At 44.7% G+C, this 26,324-nt stretch overlaps 1 protein-coding gene across 4 annotated transcripts in view; it reads left to right on the top strand.

The window, feature by feature from the left end:
- Nucleotides 1-26,324, top strand: part of GPC3 (glypican 3) — a 424,445-nt gene that overhangs the window by 363,503 nt on the left and 34,618 nt on the right. For all 4 annotated transcript variants that reach the window (XM_047082089.1, XM_047082088.1, XM_047082087.1 and 1 more), the window contains one exon: nt 12,119-12,278. In XM_047082089.1, the coding sequence (XP_046938045.1) occupies nt 12,119-12,278 (160 nt within the window). The remainder of the gene's footprint in view (nt 1-12,118; nt 12,279-26,324) is intronic.

Here is a 26,324-nt window from a genome sequence, read left to right as displayed (position 1 = left end):
AACAGTTGCCAAAAGGCAGAGCTCGAATTCCTCTGCTGTTGCCATTGCACATTCCTTCATGCGGTGTTTGACCACTCCGTTCAAACCACTGGGGGTACAGAAAGGAAAACTACACCACGATAAGGAAGTATTTAATAATTTGGTAGCTGAAGTGTATGTCTAGGGTTGTCCGTAGCCCTCACAACATTCCAAAACCCTACTGGTCTTCTGTGACCAAAGTGTTACAAAACCTCTACGTGGTGGATCCAGAGAGAGCCAACCGTCCTTGCATCTTCGATGCTGTGTTTACCAGATAAAGCACCGTTTTAGAACATATCCCAACTTTTCACATTTGAAACGATTGCCCCAATCGTTTCTTCAGTGAACCTTCACTCAGGGAGGAGGGCTAAAAAGCACACACGGGCACCATTCTTTTGCTTCTTCTGTGTCAATCTCTAAAAGTATGTGATTGAATATGAATATTATAATGGTTTTACTCATGCTTCCTGTGGGAGCCCATTTCCCTCTTAAGATTCTATAGCCTGAAACTTGGAAAAGGAAAGGTTTGAAGCTCTCTGACCTCCGAGGAAATACTACCGGGTCATTTATTATACTTCAGAATAATACAATTTGGCCTTAATTATCTGAAACCTATTTTAAAACTCCTATTTTTCACGTAGTATACCAGAGAAGGAAAACTGTTGCCACTGAAAACCTATTTTTAAATCCTGATCTAGACCTAGTCTTTAAAGGAAGGAAGCTTTGACAGGAAAACTAGAGGCATCTCAGTGATCCTTGGTGGGCCAGCGGCCTTCCAGAACAATAGTGAACCATGGTTCTCCAGCCATTGAGGTTGATCCTTCAAGCCCCATGCTTGATGACATGGCTAACTGTGGTTCATACACGGAGGTTATTTTTAGAGGCAAGGGTTTTCATTTCCCAAAAGTATAACCACAAGATGTCTATTTGGAATGGATCAGATTTATACTAGGACAATAGTAAAAGCTCAGATTATGCCTGTGTAACCTCAGTTCCCTGAGGAAGCGTGTAATATTTTGGTACTCTCTTACCCTGGGATCCTTGCCCTCTGTCAATGGCCCTCATCTAACTGAGGCAATTGCTTTGGAAACCGAGCGGCGCTGTGGGGTTTCACAGATGTCTTCCAAGTAAGTTTTCCTTACGGGAGAAGTCTTATTTGTCCTTGTGGCTTTTCACGATGATTTAAAACTGACGTAGGGACAACAATTCAGTAATCTTCAGCAACGGTGGTAGCCAGAGTCCGAGGCTTCCAGAGAGAAATTGGATTTGGTGGCCTGCAAGGGCACCCTGCTGCACCTGCATTTTGTGGCCACCCCTGCCGAATCAGCCTGATCTGGCCAGCTTCTCGAGTCCAGGCCAGCCTTGCCTCCAGCCTTACAACTGGGACGGGACTTCGTGGGACTTTTGGCCCCTTAAACTGAGATTTAGTCTACCAGGCTAGAGACCTGAAAGGCAGGCATTGCAGGCGCACCTGGGTGGCTCGGTCGGTTAAGCGTCTGACTCTCGATTTCTGCTCGGGTCATGATCTCGTGGTTTGTGGGTTTGAGCCCTGCATCAGCCTCTGTGCTGACAGTGCGGAGCCTGCTTGGGATTCTCTCTCTCCCTCTCTCTGCCTCTCCCCCGCCCTCTCTCTCTCTCTCTCTCTCAAAATAAATAAATATACTTTCAAAAAAAAAAAAAAAAAAGAGGAAGGCATTACCGAGCCCAGAGTTAGCACACACAAGCTGACTAATCTAGCAAACAGAATATTCACCGGAAATTATAAGAAGCTCACTGGGTGGCCTTGAGAATCCCATCCAGCCACTTACTGTTTTGGTTGGCCACATCCCTTTGGGTGAGTTGGTTCATTTGCCTAGATGCTTTTTTTAAATTTTATTTTAAGTAGGTTCCATGCGAAGACTCAGACTCATGACCCTGAGATCAAGAGTCACACGCTCCACGACTGAGCCAGCCAGGTGCCCCTGACTTCACCTCACTTTATCAGAGTAAGAGGCTCCTTCAACCGGAGCAGAATATGGTACCTGCCTCTCAGGATTGCCCTAATAAAGTGAATGCTGGCAGTCGGTCACTTAGTCTATGTGTCTATCTGTGTAGCGTCAGTGATCTGAGGGCTCCCTGGCAGGAATCGGCTATTTCCATACCAGAGCAATAGCAGTGGCCTGTCAGAGCAGGGTTGCAGAGATGGGGAGTGGGAGAGATCTCAAGGTGGTGAATAAATTGCTTATTTACTTTGTCAACCCATTGGCCCGTTCATTCGTTCAGTTACCAAGCATTTCCTAAGCACCTACTACGTCTCGGGCACCGTTTGAGTCCCAGGACCGTGCCCTTTCCCAGTTAATGATGGAGTACAGAAGCTCGCATCTCTGACCCCACTCCAAATTCTACCAGCCTTATTTGTAAAAGGAGGCTAATAATACTTGCCCTGCTGCCTCATGGGGGTCCTGGACGGATCAACTGAGAAAGCAGATATGGAAGTACCTTTAATTATAAAAATGATAAAATGGCTGACAGCAGTGACGCATTAAGATTTTTCTGAGGGCCTGCAGTGTTCCACAGAACGAGCCCTGCCCAGACTGCAACTGAAGGTCAACGGATACCAACATTTCAGAATTCCTCTCCTTCAGAGACTCAGATATATAGGAATGTATCGGTTTTAATATATATCATCGTGTGAACAGTTACTGTGCGCCAGATACTAAGCTCATGCTTTTCATGGATTACCTCGTTTAATCCCCACAGCAATGTAGTGATACGTACACGTATTGTTATACCCGTTTTATAGATAAGAAACATCAGGGGTTTTAGAGGGGTTCAAGAGCAACTTGTTTATAGTCACAAAGCTGGGAAATGATAGAGTCTAGATTTGAATGCGAGTTTTCTGACTCTAGAGTGTGAGCTTTTAACCACCGTGCGCTACCCCCTCTTGGAAGAGAACAAAACTCCATTCGGTTCTCAGCCATTGGGAATAGTACCGTCATTTTTTTGTATTTTCTTTTAAAGCAGTGGACAGCTTCCCAAAAGTGCAGAGAACCATTTCTACCGCGGAGAGGGAGCCCCACTGAAATCGCTTTCATTTTATCTCCAGTTTGCTTCTTTCACATCCTGGTTTGTTTTACCATCTAGACATGGATTTCATCGGGAGGACTTAGGCGCACAGGTTTCAGTGCCACGTTAACAAACGTCAAGTAAAAATCGGGGGAGCTGGATGTGGGGGAGAAAGCGTGTGCTGTGAACGAGAGGCGGGCGTGGGAGCCAGGGCCGGACAAGAGCGTATCTGGGTGTGGGTGGCCTTCTTACTGATTCCATATGGAAACCCAGCTCGAGCAGGTCTGTGTGCTCTTCACCGCTAACATCTCTGCGTGCGTCCTCCGAGCACAGACTCTCCTCTCCCCCGGAGCATCCAGATGGGTTTCCTCACGGAGCTCGGTTAGCGGGTGTTGCTCACGGAAAAGAGTTTCCTCAGACTCCTCAAAGACCTCCACTCAGCCTTGTCTCTGGTGGCTCGGTGTTTGGCCGTGGAGCGCTCCTTCTTTTGCCTTACGGGGCATTCGTAATAAGCTTTTCGTGTCTCCTTCTGTGGCTGCTACTTCTACTCCTTCTCCTCCTCCTCCCCTTCTTCCTCTTCAAGATCGTCGTCATCCTCGGCAGCAGAGCTAGCACGTTCGAGAACTTAGTACCTTGCCAGGCAATGTGCCAAACACCTTACACGCAGCTATCTATTTATTTGTTCGCTCATCCACTCAATGAATATTTATCGAACTTTCACTTTGAACCAAACGCTGCGCTATATACGTGCTGGTAATCGAAACAGACCAGCGCCCCTTCTGTTACTCTAGGGGGATTTATAATTACCGACTGTGGAAAGTTCTATGACGGAAGGGTACGTGGGACCGTGAAAGGTGAATGAATAGCGTCATCTTCCATTTTACAGGTAAGGAAACTGAAGCTCAGAGAGATTGAGTAAGTTGCCCAAAGTAACACAGCCAGGAAGTAGGCTGAGTGGAGATTCAGATCCACGCTGGTCAGATTCCAAAGCTCACACTCTTAACTGCTATACTTTATTGCCTCTCCAATGTGTGAAGCGCATATATAGCCATTAATTCTAGCCCCATACATTTGGGTTCTGGCTGCATCTCAAATGTGTGGAGTTGCAATTGTTTCCAATTAGTTGTGGCTGCGGTTTGGTGCATTTGTTCAAAGAAAGTGTGCATGCAGAACAGAGGTCACGTGCCCTGAGTCCTGTGGATGTGCACAACGTATAAATAATAATGGCATTCCAGAAAAGCTGGGATTCATTGGAATCGCCGCATTTGTTTCCCATTAGCTTATGCTACTCAAATACAAACAGTAAAGCATGTGTTTACATTGCTGTGGACATGGAAAGCCGGGCCCCCAAAGCATTCCTTGCAGGTTGTATAAAGCTTAGCATCCAAATAGTTCAGAATCAGTTTTGTAAGCCCAGCTTAATAGCTTTAAAATGTAACCTGGATTCCAGATATTGAAAAACCGCCCAGAGAGAGGTATGTGAGTGGCCCAAAGAGACAAGGCCAGCTAAATCCTCAAACTATGTACCAAGCCCCATATTTGCAGTTATCTGTTTTGTTTCTTATCCTTTATTTTTAAAAAAGCTAAAGAGCTTAAAGTCCAGAAAACTCTTAGCCACGGAGCAGCAGTAATGGAATTTTTCATTCTATTCTAACCAGCTGTCTGAAGCTTTTCAAAACAAACCTGTTTATGATGAGATCGTTTGGTTATTTAAGACCGTGTAAGATGGCAAGGCTGGGAAAAACAAGTGGGAAGCATCCAACAGCATTATCTCCCCCTTCCCGGTCTCCCAGCCAATAACAAAAGGCTTTCCCATCAAGCTATAGTTCACAGCTAGCATCTGAGAAGGTGAGATTGAACTGGAAATCATCTCAGGTAAATAAGACGGCAAAACTGTGAGATGAAGGCCCCATTCGTTGATGTCTTTGCCTAACACGGCATGTTTTTGTTGAAGGGCTCTTGGCTTGGAAGCAGAAGCCTTTATTTTTATTTATTTTAAGTTTTTATTTGCTTGTTTGTTTGTTTTTGAAATAACCTCTATGCAAGCGTGGGGCTCGAACTCGTGACCCCGAGATCGAGAGTTGCACGCTCCACCGACCGAGCCAGCCAGGCGCCCCCAGAAGCCTTCATTTTTAATGAGGTCTCCATCCCTCACTCAGGGACTTGGCCAAGTTATGTCCTGTCTCTGAGCCTCAGCGTCCTCCCTTGATGTGGGAAATAGGGATGGTAATCTTCCTCGTTGCGCAAATTGGCGGTGGGGATCGGAGGAGTCCATGAGAGAGCGTATGTTAAACCCTAGCACAGTGTGTGGCTGATAAGGTCCATATCTTTGCAATCAAGATAATTCCAAGAGGCACGTTATTTATACCATATAGACAGATCAAGAGTGGCTGCTCTCCCTGGTCTAATTTCAACATATTTGATCCCCCTAAGAACAACAAGTATGTTCTTTGATCTTTGTTCTCCTGCCAAGCAAGCCCGAAAAGAGCTTTGGCCAACTCACATCGTCCCATGCCACAATATTCTTTTGTTATCCTGGTTATGGTTTTAAGAATGTGAAATTGCTATATTCTGGGAAGCCCTCTTTTCTCTTACACCGTGGTTCTAATTTTCTTAAGTAATTATTCCAGGCTTTTTGGTTCCTTTTATCGCACAGCCCCGAGTACCTGTTCCAAAGCTAACTTTAAATATTTCACTTTCTAATCAAATGAACTCACTCACCTTTACACAAGGGTATTTTCATTAACTACAAGGACAAAAGGTCATGATGTCTGTACTTAAGTGAAAGGGAAATCATCAGATGGAATTTACTTTTTGAAAAAAAAAATGGTTTGAAGAGCACATATTAAGGATTCAAACACGCACGAGGCTGAGGTGACTCTTCATCGAACAGGATTTCAGAGGGTTTCTGGGAAGTGGAGTGACACTGGAGCAGCCTTTCTTAAAGTGATTCGCTCGTGGCAAGATGGTGGGGGGCAGATCCAGTTGAAAGTGCTCTATCTGGGCCTACTAAATCAGAGGCTCTGTGGCTGGGGCCCAGGAGCCTGAGCTTTTAACAGGTATCTTAGGTGATCCTTACAGACATTGTAGACTCACTCCTATGCTGTACAAAAGTGGACGTATACTTTTTTAAGGTTTTATTTTTTAAAAGTAATCTGTACTCCCACCATGGAGCTTGAACTCACAGCTCTGAGATCAAGAGTCATAAGCTCTACCAGCGGAGCCAGCCAGGCGTCCCTAAACAATGTATGTTCTCTTTGACCCAGTGATCCTACTAGTGGGAAACTAAGGAAATAATCCAAAATATGGGAAGAGTTATGTGACAGCTCCTGGTGCCTCATTTTTACTTACAAGAACAAAAAAATGAGAAGCAATGTCAATGTTCAGTAGTAGGAGCACGGTTAAGTGAATCTCGGCAGATTCCTTAAAGGCACTGTGTAGGTGTTTTATCACATTTAAAGCGTTGCTTTCACCACCTTTATTCATTACAACAATTCTGTGAGGCAGGCATCGTTTTCCTCATTTTACAGATGAGGACTCCGAGGTTTAGGGGGAATAAACAGCAGGTAGTAAATGGGGGAAAAAGCTAACAATGGGGGAAACCAGGATTCTAATCCAAGTCAGTCTGATCCTAAAATCCAAATTCACCTCTTTAAAACTGTAGGCGTTACAAAGAAGCCCACCTTTGAAAACACAGATGTTGTTTATTAGAGTTTGGGAATTCGGGATTTTTCCTGATTCCTCTTTCCTTTCACCTTGGTATATTATATGGATACTTATATAGTTAAAGTATTAGACTATAAATAAAAAATTGATGGTATATTTAAACAACTGTGAGAGTCTCATGGGGCTCAACCAGAGTTTCAAGGAGGGGAGTAGCTGTAGAAAAAGCTGGCTGTGAAAAGGGCCTTGGACACGTCCCGCTAAAGCATGCCAAGCATTGCGTGGCAGAAATGTCAGGCTTATAGAATGATTATGGGGGTGGTGGGGTGAAATAATCAGACCTGTGTTTTAATAAGATAGTTTACATTGATAACCATTATTCTGAGCCTTGGCTTTTAAAAAGCTATCAGGATAGTGTCCTTTGAAAATGGCAAGCAGTTAATCAAAAGCATTAGGCACCTAAAGTTAACTGATTGTGTGCGAGGCCCTCATAACTTTCTTTTTATAAAGTGAGTGTTCAGTCTGGAAGACCTCGTAAAGAGTGAGAGAGGGAACAAAAAGGTCAATATCGTGAATTGTAATTAGCTGATTTGATTTCGGTGCCAGATTCCCGGCTGTACGGAATCCACAATGTCGCTGGCAATTCTTCATCGCGGACACGTTACCCTTCTTTCAACACTCTGGAGCTTCAGACTCTTCTTTAGGACTCTCTTCATTAATAATAGTTGTCCAGATTTGAATTTGTTTTCTCAATGTGTGAGGGTTAGGCGCACCGGCAGATGTCTGTGCAGTGGTTTCAACGTATACCGTAATCCTTCAATGTGGGAGTTGTCTCCAAAATGGGAGTCATGTGAGACTAAAGAAGTAATCTCGCTGGCAAGATTTTAAAGCCTTTTTAATTGCACTTAAAAAAAATTGAGGGGCGCCTGGGTGGCTCAGTTTGGTTAAGTGTCCGACTTCGGCTCAGGTCATGATCTCGTAGTTCGTGAGTTTGAGCCCCGCGTCAGGCTCCGTGCTGACGGCTTGGAACCTGGAGCCTCCTTCGGATTCTGTGTCTCCCTTTCTCTGCCCTTCCCCCACTCATGTTGTCCCTCTCTCTCTCTCTCAAAAATAAATAAAGATCAAAACATTTTTTTAAAAAAATAATAAAGCAATCAGCTATATACTTAAGATTAGAGTATTTAAAAAAAAAATTGAACTACCAGAGAATATTAGGAGCATTGTACATGGGGTCGGAAAACGGCCTCTCAAAGATTAGCTATAGATCGTAGCTGGGGTCATCCAAAGTTTTAGCTAGTCATTCACAAGTTCTTCTATAATTAATCTGTGCTTTGGCTTTCTCCTTTTCCATGAGGTTGTGGAACCTTTGAAAGAATTAAAGATACTGTGCCAATTTATTTTGCTTCCATTCAATAGCACATTTATTGAGTACCTATTAGGTGCCAGACATCGCCCTAAATGTAACGAGGTTCAAAGATAAATAAGACTGAGCCCCTGCACAGCTCCCAGTCTGGTGACACAGCAAAGTCACACGTACAAATAAATAAGACCAGGCTGCATACATAAGATGCTGTTTAGGAGGTACAGACAAAGGAAGCGGCGGTGGAAAAAAGAAAGGGAGAACAGGGGCGCCTGGCTGGCTCTGTCGGTTGAGCATCTGACTTCAGCTCAGGTCATGATCTCATAGGTCATGAGTTTGAACCCCACATCGGGGGGTGGTTCAGAGCCAGCTTGGGATTCTCTGTCTCCCTCCCTCTCTTTCTCTTTCAACAAATAAACGTCAAAAAAGTTCCTTAAAAAAAGGAAAGGAAGAGCCATAATGACCATCTGTGGTAGCCAGGAAGACTTAAGGAAGTGGCATTTGAACTCGGCTTATTAGAAGGATGGAGTGCTTTCAGTAGACAGAAATGAAAGCAGCTCGTACTAGGTGCTCAATTAATGTTTGCTGACGAGGCTAATGACAGACACAGATATGAGATGTGCTTGAGAAATAGCAAGTTTACTAACCCAGATCCAATTGCAAATTCCCCTTATATGAAGCAATTCTAATTCAGGTAATCCGTGACGTACATGAAGGTCATTTTTTGGAAAATTAACCTAAAAAGGCTTATATCAAAAGCAATTTTCTCATACGAAGTCATGGTAAAGAAGGAGATCAGGGTGTAGTGGATCAAATTGAAGTGACATTAGCAGTGTTCAAAGAATGGTTTCTGGACCCTGGTGATCCATGAAGCCTAGGGATCCGCAAGGTCAAAATCACCTGCAAAACAGTACCACGATGTTATTTTGCCCTTTTCACTGTGCTGATACTTGTGCCAATGGTGCAAAAGCACTGTTGAGTACAACTGTCAGCACCACAGTGTGAATCAAAGCAGTGACACCGGGGCACCTGCGCGGCTCAGTGGGTTAAATGTCCAAATTCGGCTCAGGTCATGATCTCGTGGTTTGTGAGTTCAAGCCCCATGTCGAGGTCTGTGCTGAGAGCTCAGAGCCCGGAGCCTGCTTCGGATTCTGTGTCTCCCTCTCTCTCTGCCCCTCCCCTCCTGCTCACACTCTGTCTCTCTCTCTCTCTCTCTCTCTCTCTCTCTCAAAAATAAATACACATTAAAAATTTTAATTAATATCATGGCTGGAGCACCTGGCTGGCTCAGGTGGTAGAACATGCAACACTTGATCTTGGGGTCATGAGTTCGAGCCCCACACTGGACACAGAGATAACTTTAAAAAAAAAAAAAGCCATGGCTGAAGCAGTAAAATGATTAGTTTATTAAACTATAACCCCTGAGTATCCTTGTAAAAAATATTCTGTTACAAAATGCAAAGTACATTTAAGATTTCTGCTGCAAACTGTGTGGATGTGTGTCTCAAGGAAAAGCACTTGTAAGATCATTTAAGCTAGGAGCTAAACTGGCCTCATCTTTCATGGAACACCATTTTTATTTCAGATAATACCTGACAAACTATGGTTATACAGACTTGGGTATTTGCTAGGCATTTTCTTTGAAAGGAATAAAGAGAACCCATCAGTTAAAGGAAAAGCTGACAGCATTTGTTGCCAATGAGAAAATTTAAACTTTCAAGAGAAACTCAACATTTTAAGAAAATCCGTATTTGCCACTGTGAGTTTGAGAGCTTCCCAATGCTTCGACTTTTCCTGATGAGATTGGAGATGATGTAATTAATAAATGTGCTTTTTTTATGTCTCATATAATAAGAGGTGTTGACATTTGGAAAACCTACATAGCTCAGTGAACCAATATTTTTTTTAATGTTTATTTACTTTTTGAGAGAAAGAGAGAGACAGTGTGAGCAGGGAGGGGCAGAGAGAGAGGGAGACCCAGAATCCAAAGCAGGCTCCAGGCTTTGAGCCATCAGCACAGAGCCTGACGCGGGGCTCGAACTCACGAACCGTGAGATCATGACCTGAACTGAAGTCGGTCGCTTAACCCACTGAGCCACCCAGGCACCCCTCAGTGAACCAGTACTTTTGGATGAACCCCTGTATGATGATACAAAATGGGTAAAAGGTCCATTCAAAGTTCAGAACATACCAATGGATTTTAATGGAACAGAACATGAAAAGTATATTCATGTGGTTTCATATTGCACGTTGTGAGGAACTTTCCCCCCTTGTTGAGAGTGTCTATGAAGTATCAATGACAAATAGTGACAGTTATCTGAAAAGGCTACTAACATACTTCTCTTTCGCCACTACATTTCTGTGAGACCTGGATTTTCTACAAATATTCCAACCAAAACAACATGTAACAACAGATTGAACGGAGAAGCAGATATGATAATCCAGCTTCCATATTAAGCTGGACTTTAAAAGACATTTGCAAAAATGTACAACAACGCCACCCTTCCTTCTAACTCCCTTATGTCAGGGAAAAATATATTTCTTTTTCATTAGAAAACGTTATTTCTGTGAGCACATCGCGGGTTTATTACTGTTATGTTTAGACAAGTTATTAAATATTTTTTACATTTCTCAGATATAATTTCTAAGATAGTAAGTGTCAGTAGATATAGCTTGTGTAAACAGAAGTTCTCTGATATTCCAAGTAAGAGTAAAAAGGGGTTCTGAGACCAAAAAGTTGGAGAGTCACTGGTCTAGCTTGTCCTGGCCTATGCATCTGTATTATACATTTAGGGTACATTTACATTTACATTTACATTTACATTTACATGTAGGGTGGGGAGGGTCAGAGAAAGGGTACATTAGAGCTGCAGAATAGAGATGATGCTAGAGTGGGAGATGGTGGGTGGTTTGGTTTCTCTGACACCATTGGAGGTAGCTTATTGGACTTTTCCTTCCTTGCTTGAAAAAGAAACAGAGCCACCGTCACATGTCTCTACGGTACACAGCTTGTTTCAACTAGATCTTGGTGTAGCAGCTAAATCACAAGTAAAGAACATAAAAGAATACTTTGCAGTGACAGTGAACACAGATAACAGAAACCACAGAAACCAAGATGTGTCGGTGCATGCGTTTTATTTTTCTGGATACCTCTTGCGCAATTGCAAAGATCGCATTTTCGGTAGATCCAGCATCTTCTGTTGGCCTTTATTTAAAACTAGGAAGTGGGCCTGACATTTAACACTGAGAGTGGATGGTGGGGCAGGAATAGAGGACGCTGGAATACAGCCTCGGAGAGAGATGAAGCAGAAAAGCGAAATGGGGTCTGAGAACTGCCCCCACAGACCATTGATGCTGTGAGCTGGGCTTTTGGGTCAGTGGAGAGATTTGGGGGAGGTGGGAGTCACATAAAATTAGATGTTGACCACATAACTGAAAAGTCAGACACAAAACACACGTGTCTCTTAGTAGGCATGTTACCTACAATAAAGCAAATCTCAAACCATCTTATTGAAATCGTGGAAGGGGGAGAGGTTTTTAAAGCTTTTCTGGTGATCAAGACACGGTATGTGGCAATTAATTGTACGTATTCATTTAAAATGTGTGTAAAATGTCATTGCTAGTCTCTCCTTCTAGTGGGAAGCATTTGTTATTTTAATTTGGCGAATGGGAACGTAGGGGGCTTCTATAGGGATCTTGTCTGATCTTGGTGTCCTCTCAGCCGATAAATATGCTTTGCCTCTACATCCTAAGTTTCTCATCGGTGAGTGCTACCACGGAGGCTTTCAGGAAATTAAATACCATGGTATGGAAAAGTCTGATGCGGTATATGCTCTAGTCGAGAATCCTGTCAAACGCTATGGAACGTTCCAGACTATAAGCAGTTTACACCTATCTGCATTTGAAAAATGCTTTTTCAAAGCCCCTGTGTAATTCATTCACCATTTTTTTAATGCCTCCTGCCAGCAAGACACAGTTTCAGACCTACCTGAGAAATCTCAAGCGCGGTACATTTCTGGTCGTTTCTTGCAGCTCCTGAGGACCATGTCTGTGCCCAAAGGTAGAGTTCTGGATAAAACCCTTGACGAGGAAGGGCTTGAAAGTGGCGACTGTGGCGACGATGAAGACGAGTGCATCGGGGGCTCGGGGGACGGCACCACGAAAGTGAGGAACCAGCTCCGCTTCCTTGCAGGTGCGTGTGAGCGCCAGCGCGTCTGAGCAAAAATGGCCATGCTCGCAGAGTCAACTGACTCTGCTCTCTAAAACTTTCCACAAGTCCCTGCAACATAGAATGCCTTCAGCTCTGCAAGGAAATAGTATATTCTAGAAAAATAAAGTTTTCAGGTAGGCTTCTCCCCCCACCCCCCATCTCTGGACCCGGGTAGATTCAAAGGGTAACTTCCTGTTTGTTATTTTATCCTCTGAAATGAGCTGACCTAATCACGTGGCTCTGTTTCCCGTTGGACATTTCCTTGGTTCCTCTCAGTTATAAAAAGCAACGCAGTCTTCAGAGTCTAGTGAAAACCAGCAGTGAGGTAACCTTGGAAGGAAGCATAAGAATACCGTTCCTGTTTCTGTCTTCATACCATTGCTCACGTTTATTTCGGTAGAGATGCTCCTCTTTTGACCCGTCTTAAATTACACCCATCCCTCCGCTGTATGTTGACTAACCTGGCATTAAAACTTAATACTTTTTCAAAAAAAAAATTACAGCCATCCCTCAAAATGCATTTCAAGTTTGCTGCAGTAAAAAAGAAAAAAAAAAAAAAGCTTTAGGGAGAGAGCGAACTTGTATTTGCATCCTGGCTGTCTTCCTCCTAAGACTTCACTCCCTTGTTCACCAAACGGGGGTCATTGCCCCGACTTCACAGGACTACTGCAGGATTAAATCAGGAGGGCCAAGTCATACAGCGTCTAGCCTGGTACCTACCACATTCTTGGTGCTCCATAATTGTTAGTTTCCTTGAAAATAATCTTTCACAACCAGGCTACACGTGTCTCCATCCTCTCTGAATTACTAAAACAAACTCTACCAACGCTTTCCAGAAATAGTCTGCAGTGGCCCCCACGTTCCATTCCTAGGGCACAACGCGATCACCCAGAGGCTGGCATCTTATAATCAGTAAAAATAATAGAAGCCAACACTCGATGGACATTAACCATGCTCTAAAGCACTGTGCCGAAATTTTAGCTGCATTGCCTTATGTCATTTTCACAATGAACGAGGGGTTGTCCTTATTCCCGCTTCACAGATGAGCAAATGGATGCTGGAGTAGAGTCATTTGCTTACAGTCGTGCAGTCGCTAAGGGCAGAGTCAGGGTTCAGAGCGAGGAAATGAGATTCTGGAGGCCACTCTTGGAACAGCTCCACTCTGATTCTTCTTTCTCTGCTCATCTAGACAGTTGTAGAAAGACTGAAATCTGCTTTGTATTTTGCTACCCAAGAAAGCTTTCGGTCATCTAAAGCTTGCCTGCATGATTCTTCAAAATATTGACTGGTCCCGGCATTGATCCTTGGGGCACACCAATTTTCCTACTTCTCCAAAAATGCCCCTGCCTGTCCCTGCTCTTGCTTTTCTGCCTATACGCCACTTCCCTATCCTTGTCAGAACACTACTCCACAGTTCCATGGTGACTTAACTTTTTTCAACAGTGTTTGGTAGGGGACCTTGTCAAGGGCCTTTTCAAAATCTAAATAGATTACATCCACTGGTTTTCCTTTGTCCACATGCACATTTATCCTCTCAAAGAATTCTAGTCAATTAGTTAGGCATGATTAACCCTAAGTGCTTTGTAAACTGTAAAACACTACACAAATGGTGGTTAATTTAATTTACAGGAAAAATGATGCCTTACCCCCAATAGGTTACACTTGGCTAACATGTTCAGTGATCCTACCAGCCTGGAGCTCCTTCGGTCCCCTTTGAAATGTTTCTCATGGAGAGGAGACTCACTGGCAATCTGCCAGGTTCATGGTACAATAGCTGTTTGGAACGACAAGCCATATACTTTGGTCAGCTGTTACACAATTTTACCCCAAATCTGGGTAGATGCCATCTGGTCCTGGTGATTCATCAACATCCATTTAGTCAACTAGGCTTGGAACACTCTGTGCGTTTACTGCCGTCTCACTTAGAATTCCAGATTCCTTCCTCCAAAACACAACTTGGGAATAAAAAAACAAGGCTCAGAGTGGGTTCAGACTCTATTCTGTCTCCCTCTTGTCCCCGCCCAGACCTTTTACACCATAACCAGCAAGCGGTCCTACTGACCAGCCGCCCTGGCTCACATCTTCCCTTGTTTCGCTGAACTGGATGAAGTGCAGGACACGTCGTTTTCTCTGTTCCTGACTTTCTTTCTAGCTCCCATGTGTCCTGGGCCAAGCCCCTTCCTCTTTTTAGAAGTCAGTTTCTCCATTTGTGAAACAAAGAGCGCGCCCAGTTCTTGCAGGCCATTCTAGTGCCAGCAATCCGTGATGCTGTTCATTTATTTGGCTTTGGTCCCCGGCGGGGTGCTTATTTGGGTCTCGGGGACATCTTCTTTTGTGTTTTCTTCTGACCTCGTAGGTTCCCTGCTTTCTTACTTCATGTCTCTTGTTACGTAAGATTGTGGCAATGAAATAAAATCATCATCATCATCATCATCATCATCATCAAATCAGCCACGCAAAGCATTTGGCATGGTGCCTGGCACCTAGTAAGCACTCAAAAAAACCTATCTACTATTAAAGCGACTGGTCTGTTGCTGCTAACTGCTGACCTCTGGAGCTCAAAGAGCCTGCAGATGTAGCTTAGAATTAGCTTGTTTTATTAGTTTGTTTGTTTAAGACTCATAAAAGGCAATTACAACCAGGTAACCAACACGCAGCGATATCCCCAGTACCCCTTGCTACTCCAAGTGGGGTCCGTGGACCAGCAGCATCTGTATCATCTGGGAATTTGTTAGAAACGCAGACTTTCAGAGCCCACCTCAGACCTGCTGGGTCATAAGGTCATGTTGACAAGGTCCCTAGCTGATTCGTTTGCCCCCTTTCCACCTTGTAACCGAGCACTTGTGGCATTTAGGTTTAATACGTGAAGCATCTGAAAAGCCACTAAACTGGCCACAGTGAGCCAAGTGTTCCAGGAATATAAAAGATGCCTGAGGCCCGGTCACCCATATGATACATTAGGACACTTGGGTTCCAGTTCTAGCACATTTATGCACAGCGGGACCTTGAGCAAGTGATGTCGTGCTCTGAGCCTCAGTTTCTCCAGCTGTAAGGTGGGGCTGCTCACCCTCACCGGTCTCAGTGAGTTGTTGTGGAAATCAGAGGCATAATGAGTACCCAAGTGCTTTGCAACCCGTTAGGCTCTACAGATATTTATAACGACCAGGAGACATTATTAATGCAAAAATCTCTGGAAGCTCTTTGGCTTTCTCAGCGTCCATAGTTCGGCACGAATTTTCTGCAAAGATTGAATTTAGCCCATGAGTTAGAAAACGCTCTTGCGCTGAACACCGTGTTCAAGCTCCCTTCCGGGGACGGATCGTCCGTGATGGACCTGGTTGCCATCAGCACTGTTCCCAGTTATTGGCCTTGTCAAAGCTCTCGTTGTCAAGCTGTTTGGGAAGCTGGCTGGTCCCAGCGCTTTGGCTGGGGCTGACTTCTGAGAAGCTTTGCAAGCTCTGGCCAGGTGTCCCCAGCCAAGACATGATGACTAAGCATCTTAAGCATCTGCCCCCTCTCTGCCAAGTCCCCACTCTCACCCACACAGAAAACCATGCATACACAAGCACATACTCACGTAGGTGCTCATGTGTGCGCGCACACACACGCCTGCTGTTGGAAACACAACTGAAACACATGCTCAGAAAACAACCCAGCGAGGAACACGCATTTTAGAGATATCTGTTACCACTCCCTCACCCCCTTCCTCCCTGGACTTGTTTTTACTCCAGCTTGCACTACTCCGTGGGTACAGCCAGAACATTCCGGTGAGCCTAATGTCTTTATAACTGCGAGTCAGGAAAAGAAGGTAATCTTGTCTCGAGCTGCGTCAAAGATGGGGGAAGTGATCGTGGATGCCGTGAGAGCCTAGCTCTTTGGATGAGGGATGTGGGAACAGGCTGTAGAAGACAGACACGTTCCTTGTTGCCGTGTGGGAGTAAGGTGGCTTGAGCTGGTTGGTGGGGACCCGAGGAGTGGACTTCGTGAAACGCGTCTTGGGCTTACAACTGGAACCGATATTCAAACCGCATGGACGTTTCTTACCCATTCAAACAGATGTTTCTTGTGGAAACGTTCGCCCTCAAGAAACTTTCAGTTTCACCATTGTCAGTGTGGGGACTGAAAAGAGAAAACCTGCCACTTGTTCCTTGGCTGGAGGTCAGGGTGAAGGTGAAATCCAGGCCCAGACAGGTCCCTTTCGCCAGCCTGCACGGTCGTGTCGTCGTGTCCAGGCGTTGTGACACGGAACAGCTGTTTGCTCTGCCCGACCAGTCACCTCCTCCCAGCGGTGCTGGAGTGAAGCCATTAAGACTCAAAGTTGTGGGCCCCATGAGTCTCTATACTCCATATTTCCTCCTTGCTGTTACTTTGTAATCCGGAGGCAAAAGTACAACTCAAATGAAAAACCAAAAAAAAACCAAAACGGCATTTAAAAATACTTTTTAAGCCAATGATTTTCATTCATTTTTTTTTTTTTTTTTAGTGCATCAAGTGTGACCTTATATTCTGACTCCTAGCAAGCCTGTGCACATAGGGAGACGAAGGACACTTCGATAGCTTAACTCTTCTGAATTGTGCAGTCAGACCTTTGTCATGTGGGCCGGTAGCCACGTTGTATGAATAAATTCATTAATGGGTTGGCTTGGCGACAAGGATAAAACCCATGGAGGAACTTTATAATGGGCCTTTTCTCATGGGCGATATCTGCAAGCTTATAACACTTTACAGCAAATCAGATTACCTGTTGCAGAATAAGTAGAAAGTTTGTTGAGGAATGAAATGTCCTGGGTGTTTTGTTGTTGGTGGTGGTGGTGGTTTTGTTTCTTTGTTTGTTTGTTTGTTTGTTTGTTTTTTGGGAAAGTTGCTGAGTCCTGTTCAGAGATTAAAGTACATGTGAGGGGCATCTGGGTGGCTCAGTCGGTTAACCATCCGACTTCGGCTCAGGCCATGATCTCACGGTTCGTGGGTTCAAGCCCCACGCCGGGCTCTGTGCTGACAGCTCAGAGCCTGGAGCCCGCTTCGGATTCCGTGTCTCCCTCTCTCTGCCCCTCCCACCCTCACACTCTGTCTGTCTCTCTCTCTCAAAAATAAATAATAAAAAAATACATGTGAAGACAGTAATATATCTATTTATACTGCCCTATTGGTCATAAGTCCAGGAACAAATTATGACAGTTGCCCCAAAATGTATTCTACAGTTTGACAATCCTACTTCCTCTGGACCCTTTGCTCTTCTCTAAGTAACCCGCTTCCAGAATTCTCAGGTATCTCGTAATGACTCCCTCCAACCTTCTTTCTCGTTACGTCAGTCCCTCAAACACGTGACCCCAGTGTAAGGGGGCCTCACGTCATTCACTGTGATATGGATCCCATCTGATGGACGAACGCAGTACCCGCCTACCCTCGGGCTACTGACGCTTGAGACATTCAGCTCTCAGAGTCAGACAATCTCAGTTCGGTCTCGGCCACTTGCCAGTGCTGTGGCCTTAGACAAAGTCACTGAGCTCCTCTGAGGCTCCGGTTCCTCATCTGCAAAAACAACGATAAAGTATTTCCTCACCTGCCCACTTCACAAGTTGTCGAATGAAACACAGGTGCCTGGGTGGCTCAGTCAGTTGAGGATACGACTTTGGCTCACGTCATGGTTCATGGGTTTGAGCCCCACTAATTAGACTCACTGCTGTCAGCACAAGAGCCCGCTTTGGATCCTCTGTCTCCCTCTCTCTCTGCCCCTCCGCCGTTCATGCTCGCTCTCTCTCTCTCTCTCTCTCTCAAAAATAAAGTAAAAATTTTAAATTGTAAGGCAGTTTCTCATTTAGGGTAATATTGTTAAGATTGGTTAGTACCATTGGGTTATAAGTTTTAGTTGCCAAAAGCCTGTAGCTAAAATTATAAATTATAAGTCCCCGAGGTTCTGGCCAACAGTTTTCATTATGATATGCTCCTTCTTCTCCACCCCCAAGGTGGCGTTTTCAGTTCCTCATTAACTTGTTTTTAGCCCAGTGAGAAGGTATTTAAACAATGACAAATATGTCTGCCCTAGTCACAACAGTGGTAGTCACCTACATCTTGAAAGAATCACAGCTAGTTATGTTTTGTTTTCTTTGGTGTTAGTGGGACAGTGAGGGCAAGGGTGGATGAGTTGGGGAAGGTCAAGAAAGGGCCTGTGATTTTTTTCCATTCTATCTTGCTCTTAGCTATAAGCAATCTGCTTTCTTGCCTTGATCTTTTCGAGAACAAACGCCATAGGGAAGCTGGAGGAAGCAAAGCTTATTATAATAGCACTCCTCGTGCAGATAGAGACCAGGTGCTTCTTACTGATCGATTGACAAGACGGCCAATCCCATCTCACCCCAGAGCTTCGTGCAGTTTCCATGGCTCACAGAGATGGATTTTGATGCGAGCTCTAACTGTGAGTGATATTATCTGCCTGTTCAGTAAGTGTACTCAGAAAAGGCCCTTCCCCATGCTTTAGTGTTGACTAGGGAATCAGTACAGGTAAGCTGGTGATAGACGAGAGTAAGGGAAGGTAAATACTTTCCGTAAAGTTACTGTAACTTGAGATGCTTTAAGGAGTGTGTTTCTTATTATTCGTGAGCTGTTCGGGGGTTCGCTTTTCTAGGCCTACTGCCCTGTGATATTTTCCTACCTGAGCCATTAGGCTAGGAGGCTTTTATCAAGGGTAATGCCATGATAGTTCTACTTGCTGGTGGGCCTTACATGGAACTCTAAGAATTGGGGGAGCGTTAGGAGGAGTGTGAGTGACCCGTGGCCATTGTATTAGAGTTTGGGATCAGTTTCTAATTAACAGGAAACCGTTGAATGTATGAATCTCCCTCAATGGCGCAGTTGATTTTCTCTGGATAGAGCCATGTTGGGAAGTTCGTGACGGCCTCAACTGAATTGTGGTCGTCTAGTGTGGACAGAAAGGAACGGGAGGGAGAGATTTGACACTTAGCTGGTGGAAAGCTGGAGGAGGAAGCGGCAGGAAGGTGGCAAGCTCAAAGCCTTGAGATGAGCTGCCGAATAGAAGTGAAGCAGTCTCCGTAAGGAAACATCCACAAGGGGTCTGGGAAAGCAGGTGTGTATGCCAGCGAGGGGGAAGTGCTCGCCTGCAAGAGAAGAATACCGTATCAGAAAGATGTGATGTCTAATTAAACTTGTGTGGTTTGTGACGATCTCTTGCGAGAGCCAAATCAGAGGAGCTCAGTAGAACAAGGAATCACGAGCCTGCAGAACGAGGCAGAAACTGAAGGTGTCGAGTGCCTCCAGTCCTGGTGGCCGCACGCGGAGATCAGACGTGAAGCCAGGCTGAGGTCCTGCTCGAGGGGAAGAGGGACCCAGAGCTACTGGATGCTTTGCAATCACTCTCCGTCCACAAAACGCCCGCAACTACACACAAGCGTACAAACGCCTCCAAGTCTCTTTTTTCAATTCAGACCATGTGGTCCTTTCACTTTGCTTAATATGGCAAGAAGGTGTGGCCATTATCTGTTTCTCCCCCTTGTTTTGCCTGTGTCAGGTGCAAGGAGAATTCCAGTTTGCATCGGTAGGAATGAAGTTACTGGCAAGTTTTTGTTTGGTTGGGTTTTTTTTTTTTCTCTTGTTTGATTTGTTGTTGTTGTTGTTGTTGTTGTTTTTTAAAGGAAGCCTTGTTATAGTGCCTGCCTACGTACATACCTGGCTAAGAGAGGTTTAATGATCTGGCAAAATGATCCATGGTGTTATGGTTCTTCACATTTCTAAATATACTTACTGATTTTTAAAAACTGCCTTTTGATCTTTTTCCTTTTTTGTTTTCTTTCTTTCTTTCTTTCCTTCTTTCTTTCTTTCTTTATTTCCTTCTTTCTTTCTTTTTCTTTCTTTCTTTCTTTCCTTCTTTCTTTCTATCCTAATGGGTATTGTAATAAGCCTTTAAGGTGAGAATGGGAGACCAGTACAGACAGAATCTCTTAATTTGTAGCTCCGTGATGAACTTAAGTGGTAATATAATTACCAAATAAATAAAAGTAAGTAGAGGCTACTCTGTAAATTCTGGTGTTGGAGACGAGTCTGCACCAGAGCAGAAAGCAATTTCATGAGCAACTTCAGGAGGGGGCTCCAGAGCAAAGTAGTGTCCTTGACTACCAATGAGCTCCTCAGAGGGTAGAGAGCAAGTCATTTTCATCGCGTGTGTACCCTTGTCAGCCGTCAGTCACCAACCTCTACTTTCCTCCCCCACCTTGTCTTGTTGTTGCCCCTTAGTAGAGGTTCAGTAAATATTTCAGTTTTCCACATGCGGTGCTGACTTCTCCACATTTGCTTCCTTTTGCCTCAGACTTGGTAGGCTTTAACCTCACTGCTTCTGTAATTAGCTTCCTCCAAAGTAGCCTTTGACTTCTAGCAGCTGAAATTGTGAGCAAAGACACAGGAGATCCCTGTTCCAGTCAACACGAGGGTAGGGGCCCCTGTGAGGCGGGCAGGACTTGCTGTGTGGGACGCGGTATGTTGCCGCCTAGAATGTCTCCTGAGGAGAGCGAGCAGGAGGGTGAAGAATTGGCAAACAGAGTCCGTGGAAGGATAGTGAAAAGATGTAGTGATGTTCAGTCTGTACAAGAGAAGAATTAGGGAACCACGAATGTCATCTTGTAATATTTAGAGATCTTGCATGTGGAAGATCAAAGCAGATCTGGAACCAATGCATGGAATTTACCCAGGAGATCTATTTTGACTGACGAAAACGTGAACTTTCTAACCCTTTGAGCTGTTCCCCAGTGGCAGGGATTGCTCTAGGAAACAATCAACTTCCTGACTCTGGTGATATTTGACTAGAGATTGAATAGCCATCTATCAGAAAGATTGGCTGGGTGAGGGTGGAATAGGATGTCGCAGAGTGAAGAGATACCTACATCGTGGGCTCTTGACTTGCATGAGCCTCAGTAGCTCTGAGACGCAATGGTTTCACGATGACTCACTCACGCAAAGAGAGCGAAAGAGAACCAAGATGGCGGAACAAGCCAATGAGGCAATTTTTCTGGCTTGGGGGGGAGGAAAGAGGAATGGAGAGGCTACTCTCTGGTTGTACTGGAGCACGTGTCACCAGTTTTGATTCTCTGCAGCCATTTTCCTAAGCAAATGGATCCTTAGGAATAACAGAGACTTTTCCAGGGAGCAATTCTTTTCAACATCCTGTCTGTCCCTCGCAGCCTCTAGACCTCCAGTTCTCATTTCTCCCCAATTATTGGCAGGCTTGTGGCCTTCCTGGCCCTGTGTTGAAAAGCAAACTGGGTTCCAGTGCTTCCTCCAGCTATAAGTGGTTAGCCCTAATGGCGGAATAGTCAACAGCAAGGTTGTCCAGTCCACACCCATCTCCCACACCACTCTCTCCCTTCTGACCCTGGCCTCACAGAATAGATCAGCGCACCTCAAGTTATCTGTGGGGAACGACCGGGAAGGCGGGGGGTTTGCCCCTCCCAGATCTGTCATTGACCAATAGCTGTGTAACATATAATAAGAATGAATTAGTACAAAAAGGAAATCACAAAAAGGACAGCAAAGTATAAGCCGCAATTTTTTACTTAGGAGACTCAACAGACTTCGAAATTTCTCTATCAAATTGCTATAAAAATTGCTAAGCGCTTACTTTTTTTTTTTTTTTTCTGAGCGCTTACTTTCGATTTCTGTGCTTATCTTCTCACAGACTGGCAAAAAATAGCAGAGCAGCAGACCGCACTCTGAGTAGGGAGCAGTAGCCTGCTGTCTGTGTCTCTGCCTTGTGTCCCCCTAACTGTCGGAGCCAATGGTGGAACAGACTCAAAAGCAGCAGGTGAAATGGGGGTGGGGTCGGTGGTGTGCAGTTATACGTCTGTATGCAGTCTCATCACATTGGTAGCTTGACATTGGCCGTGATGGAAATACTTACACCGCAGACATCAGCAAAAACTACAGATCAGGGCTGGATTTATTGTTTTGTTGATCGTTTAGACTCTAGACTTAAGAAAGCGGTGGGAAAATGTTAGTAATGTGGATTAAACTCAGTCGTGTTGGCTCTGTAGCCATTACATCGTGAATCGCACAACACGCTGAGGATCCATTCTTCAGTGTTTGAAAGCTATTATCCGATTTAGCAGAGAAGTCACCGTCATCGTTGACAAAGGAGTGGGATTCTGACAGGTATCTTTGTAATTTCATTGTTGTCTTATTCCTGATTGTAAACCAATATATCAGCCAGTGCTCTTGCAGGAACTACACTTGCTTGTCGGTTGCAACCCCGCTTTGGCTACCAGTGCAAGAGCCTGGCAAAAATCAATGAAAGAGGGGCGCCTGGGTGGCTCCTCGGTTAAGTGTCTGACTTCGGCTCAGGTCATGATCTCACGGTTCACGAGATCGAGCCCCGCGTCGGGCTCTCTGCTGACAGCTCGGAGCCCGGAGCCTGCTTCAGATTCTGTGTCTCCCTCTCTCTCTGCCCCTGCTCCACTCGCACTCTGTCTCACTCTCTCTCAAAAATAAATAAACATTGGGAAAAAAATTTTTTTGAATCAATGAAAGGGTTCTGCGAGAATCAATTGGCTATTTGGAATTTCTAATAAAGAGTATTGTATATTTTTTAGTATTTGGAAATTGTGTGTTCCGCATCCTTTATTCCAGCAAAAATTAAAGTAAATTGACATGCGTGCTTTTTTTTTAAGAGTAATTTGTTGAGCATTTACCAGTGTACCATAGGGTGAAAAGGTACTTTGGAAGATTGTTTTCCTTCCTTCATCCCTAATGGTTCTAGGCTTAAATCAATTGCTTTTTGCACCAAGAGTGAGGGAAAATTCCTCTCTTCCTAAGTTATGCTAGAAATTCAAGAGCCCCTCGTTTTCAGTTACTCACAAATCTAGGGAATCCTAGACTTGGAAACTTACTAACTTGGAAACTGTTAACCAGATCTGTAAACTTTTTTCTCAAAGCCTCTATTGAGGTTGATGGGCTCTCACTGAAATCTCTGTGCTCACCACTGGAAATCTCATCAGCTCCACCCCATGAGACAAGAGTCTTGTAGGCCAGCTCATGGGACATCGAGGTGAGGGCCACTTTTAGAGTCCAGTCTCCCCGTATCAGACGGCATTACGGCAAATGAATACCGTGTGCCGGTATTAGCCCTGGTTTCACAGAGTTGGAGAGGAACTCCTAATATCGGGTTACATTTTGTTGGCTTCGTAATCACTTTTTTAACCACCGACCATATGGGCAGAGGTTGGAAGGAAAGCTAAATTTGGAACACACCCCCACTCTCCTTTTCAACATTTCTTTCTTGTTTGTGCAGGGAGGCAACATATTACTCATACGCTCATATAGCACCAATTGCTACAGGTCTAAGGAACGAGATTCTCCCAAAATGTGGTCAGATCAGGGAATTGAATAGGTTTTTTCTACAAATATGCAGGGGCATGCAGGAGTATCTGTGCTCTGCTTCTGCGGGTTTCGGAACCTGTCTGTGACACACAGCACTGGACGACTTAAGTCCGTAATGAACAGAAACTTGGGGATTTTGTGTCTGTGGGTTCATAAGTTCTTTCTCATTTCTAGTCAGCATCCAGGGATTGCACCTTTCTGCGCTAATATCTTTCTGACTCGGGCTTTTTGGAGCGTGGAACCACGAATTTTTCTATTAATTTGTTGTCGTTGTTGTTCTAGCTTTCCTTCTCCCCACACACCACTTCACGTGGAATGATCGAACAGGGAGGATGGATTTGTCTGGGGCAGTGGTAATGCTTCGGGCAGTATCTGTGGAAATCAGGTGCGTTTCAGTTCTAGGATGTCTTAAATGCGACTCCGTAAGTCATACGTCAGCCTAGACCCGTACTCGTAGCACCTCAAAGGGATTTCGAACCAAGTTTGGCTTAAGGAATGGAAATGAGTCTGCCTTCCTTCAAAGAGAGGTTGCAGTCTTCCCGCTGACTGTTCGCCAGCTTGGAGTCCAATGGGCGTTTTCCTTGCTCTCCCTGGATTCTGGGCATGAATGAGGAATGATGGAGCCAAATCCTTGAGACCAGTCTTTCTTAATCTGGATGAAGCCTCACTCACTGTTCCTGAACTTGCTGTTCTGCTCTTTAAGGCCTGCCTGGGCCTTTATGAATTCCTGTCTTTGGAATATATATAAAGCACTTAGTCCTGGCCCTGCTCCCTAGTGGGTTCCAATAAATGATGGCCGTTAATACTATGCACGTGCTGGCCCATTAGCCCATAATGCTTTCCCTTTCTCTACCTTTAAAACTCAGCTCATGGGGTGCCTGGGCGGCTCAATCAGTTAAGCATCGAACTTCGGCTCAGGTCATAATGTCATGGCTTGTGGGTTCGAGCCCCGCGTCGGGCTCTGTGCTGACGGCTCAGAGCCCAGAGCCTGCTTCGGATTCTGTCTCTCTCTCCTCCCCTTTCCCGCTCATGTGCACGTGCGCGCTCTCTCTCTCTCTCTCTCAAAAATAAATAAACGTTTAAAAAAATTTTTTTTAAATAAGAAAGAAAACTCAGCTCAGATGTAGCTTCCTTGTCGGTGAAGCTGTGCCCTAGACGGAGTGCTATGTTAGTACCCATTCTAGCATTTATCAATTTGAAGTCAGACAATTCCCAATGCCTGACACAGAATTGGTGCTCAACGAGTTTTGGTTGTATGACTCTGGCCGTACACAAATGAATAAGCACAGTACCTACCCATGAAGCTCCTGGTCTAGTTGGGAGCGGTGAGGGGAGGCGGAGAGGACAGATACCTAACCAGATAATTATAATGTAATATGGTTAAAGCACTGATTGCAGCATGCACGGGGAGTTGTGGCAGCACAAAGGAAAAGCTTCAAACCCACACTGGGGTGGTGAGAAACTGAGCTGAATCTTAAGCAATGTAGAGGAGTCAGGAGAAAAGGGGAGAGCATTGCATGCTGGGAAGATAGTATGAGTTAAGACATGGTGGTGAGAAAGATCATGGTGGTTCTAGGAAAAAATACGCAGTTTGGTGTGGCTAGAGAAGAAAGAGGTAAGAGGTTAGGCTGGAAGATTAGTTAGGGGTCAGATCGTGAGAGCCTTCTATGCCTTGGTAAGGAGCTTGGCCTTGATCCCATAGCAGGGTCTATAAATTCACAACATATGGCTCATCAGCCTCCTGAACCACCACCCCTCTCATGGCAGACATCGGTAATCAATCACAGCACCCCACTGCACTGGGCCCAGATGTGACCTCACAATCCTTTTCAACATAACGCTGCAGGGAACACCACCAAGAGCTGGAAGGCAGCACTCTGGTTGGCTGCTGCTGCTGTGTGTGTGTGTGTGTGTGTGTGTGTGCGTGTGTGCGTGTGTGTGTAAGTTGGGAGTAGGAGAGAGTGCAAGTTATGAGAGAATTATGACTTGGTTAGAATTGCATTTTGGAAATCTTCATGAAGAAGAAATCTTTAAGCAGAAGAATCAACAGAGCCTGATTGTTCAGATATGGCAAGAAGAGGAAGAAAGGGTAGTCAAGGACAAGGTCAGTGTTTCCACTCTGGGCAAATGGACAGATGCTAATGCCCTTCAGAGAAAGAGTGAGCATGAAAGAGGTAATGATAGGTTTGGTGTGATAATAATAGTTCATTTTTTGAGTGCTTACTATGTGCCAGGCACTCTTTTAAGCATTTTACACGAAGCAATTTATTTTATCCTCCTGACAACTGTGTGGGGTGGGTACCATTATTATTTTTGTTTTGCAGATAAAGAAACTGCACAGAGAGGTGTAAAATATTGAAGAACTAACAAAATCAAGGGCACTGAGAGAGAACACGAGGGCAAGAAAAGCTGAAAACATATCACTGAGTCATTTGGATGAATATGGATAGAGCCAACCAGGTCGCCAGGCACCCATGCTAGAGTTTATCAATTCATCTTAAATGTTTTGGAAACCAAAGGATTTATTATTCTTGGAAGAGGCCCACCACGATGTGTATAAATCCATCTTGCCTTCACCATGGCTGTTCTGCTCACAAGGGCAAACATCCGTAGGAATATGAATTGAAACAAGCGTATCCAAATGATGACCTC

The sequence above is a fragment of the Lynx rufus genome, unplaced genomic scaffold (genome assembly GCF_022079265.1).
Source record: "Lynx rufus isolate CCGP_SWC_20201006 ecotype Redwood Valley unplaced genomic scaffold, mLynRuf1.p SCAF_19, whole genome shotgun sequence".
Lineage (NCBI taxonomy): Eukaryota > Metazoa > Chordata > Mammalia > Carnivora > Felidae > Lynx > Lynx rufus.
This window is presented reverse-complemented; position numbering and strand designations above follow the sequence as displayed.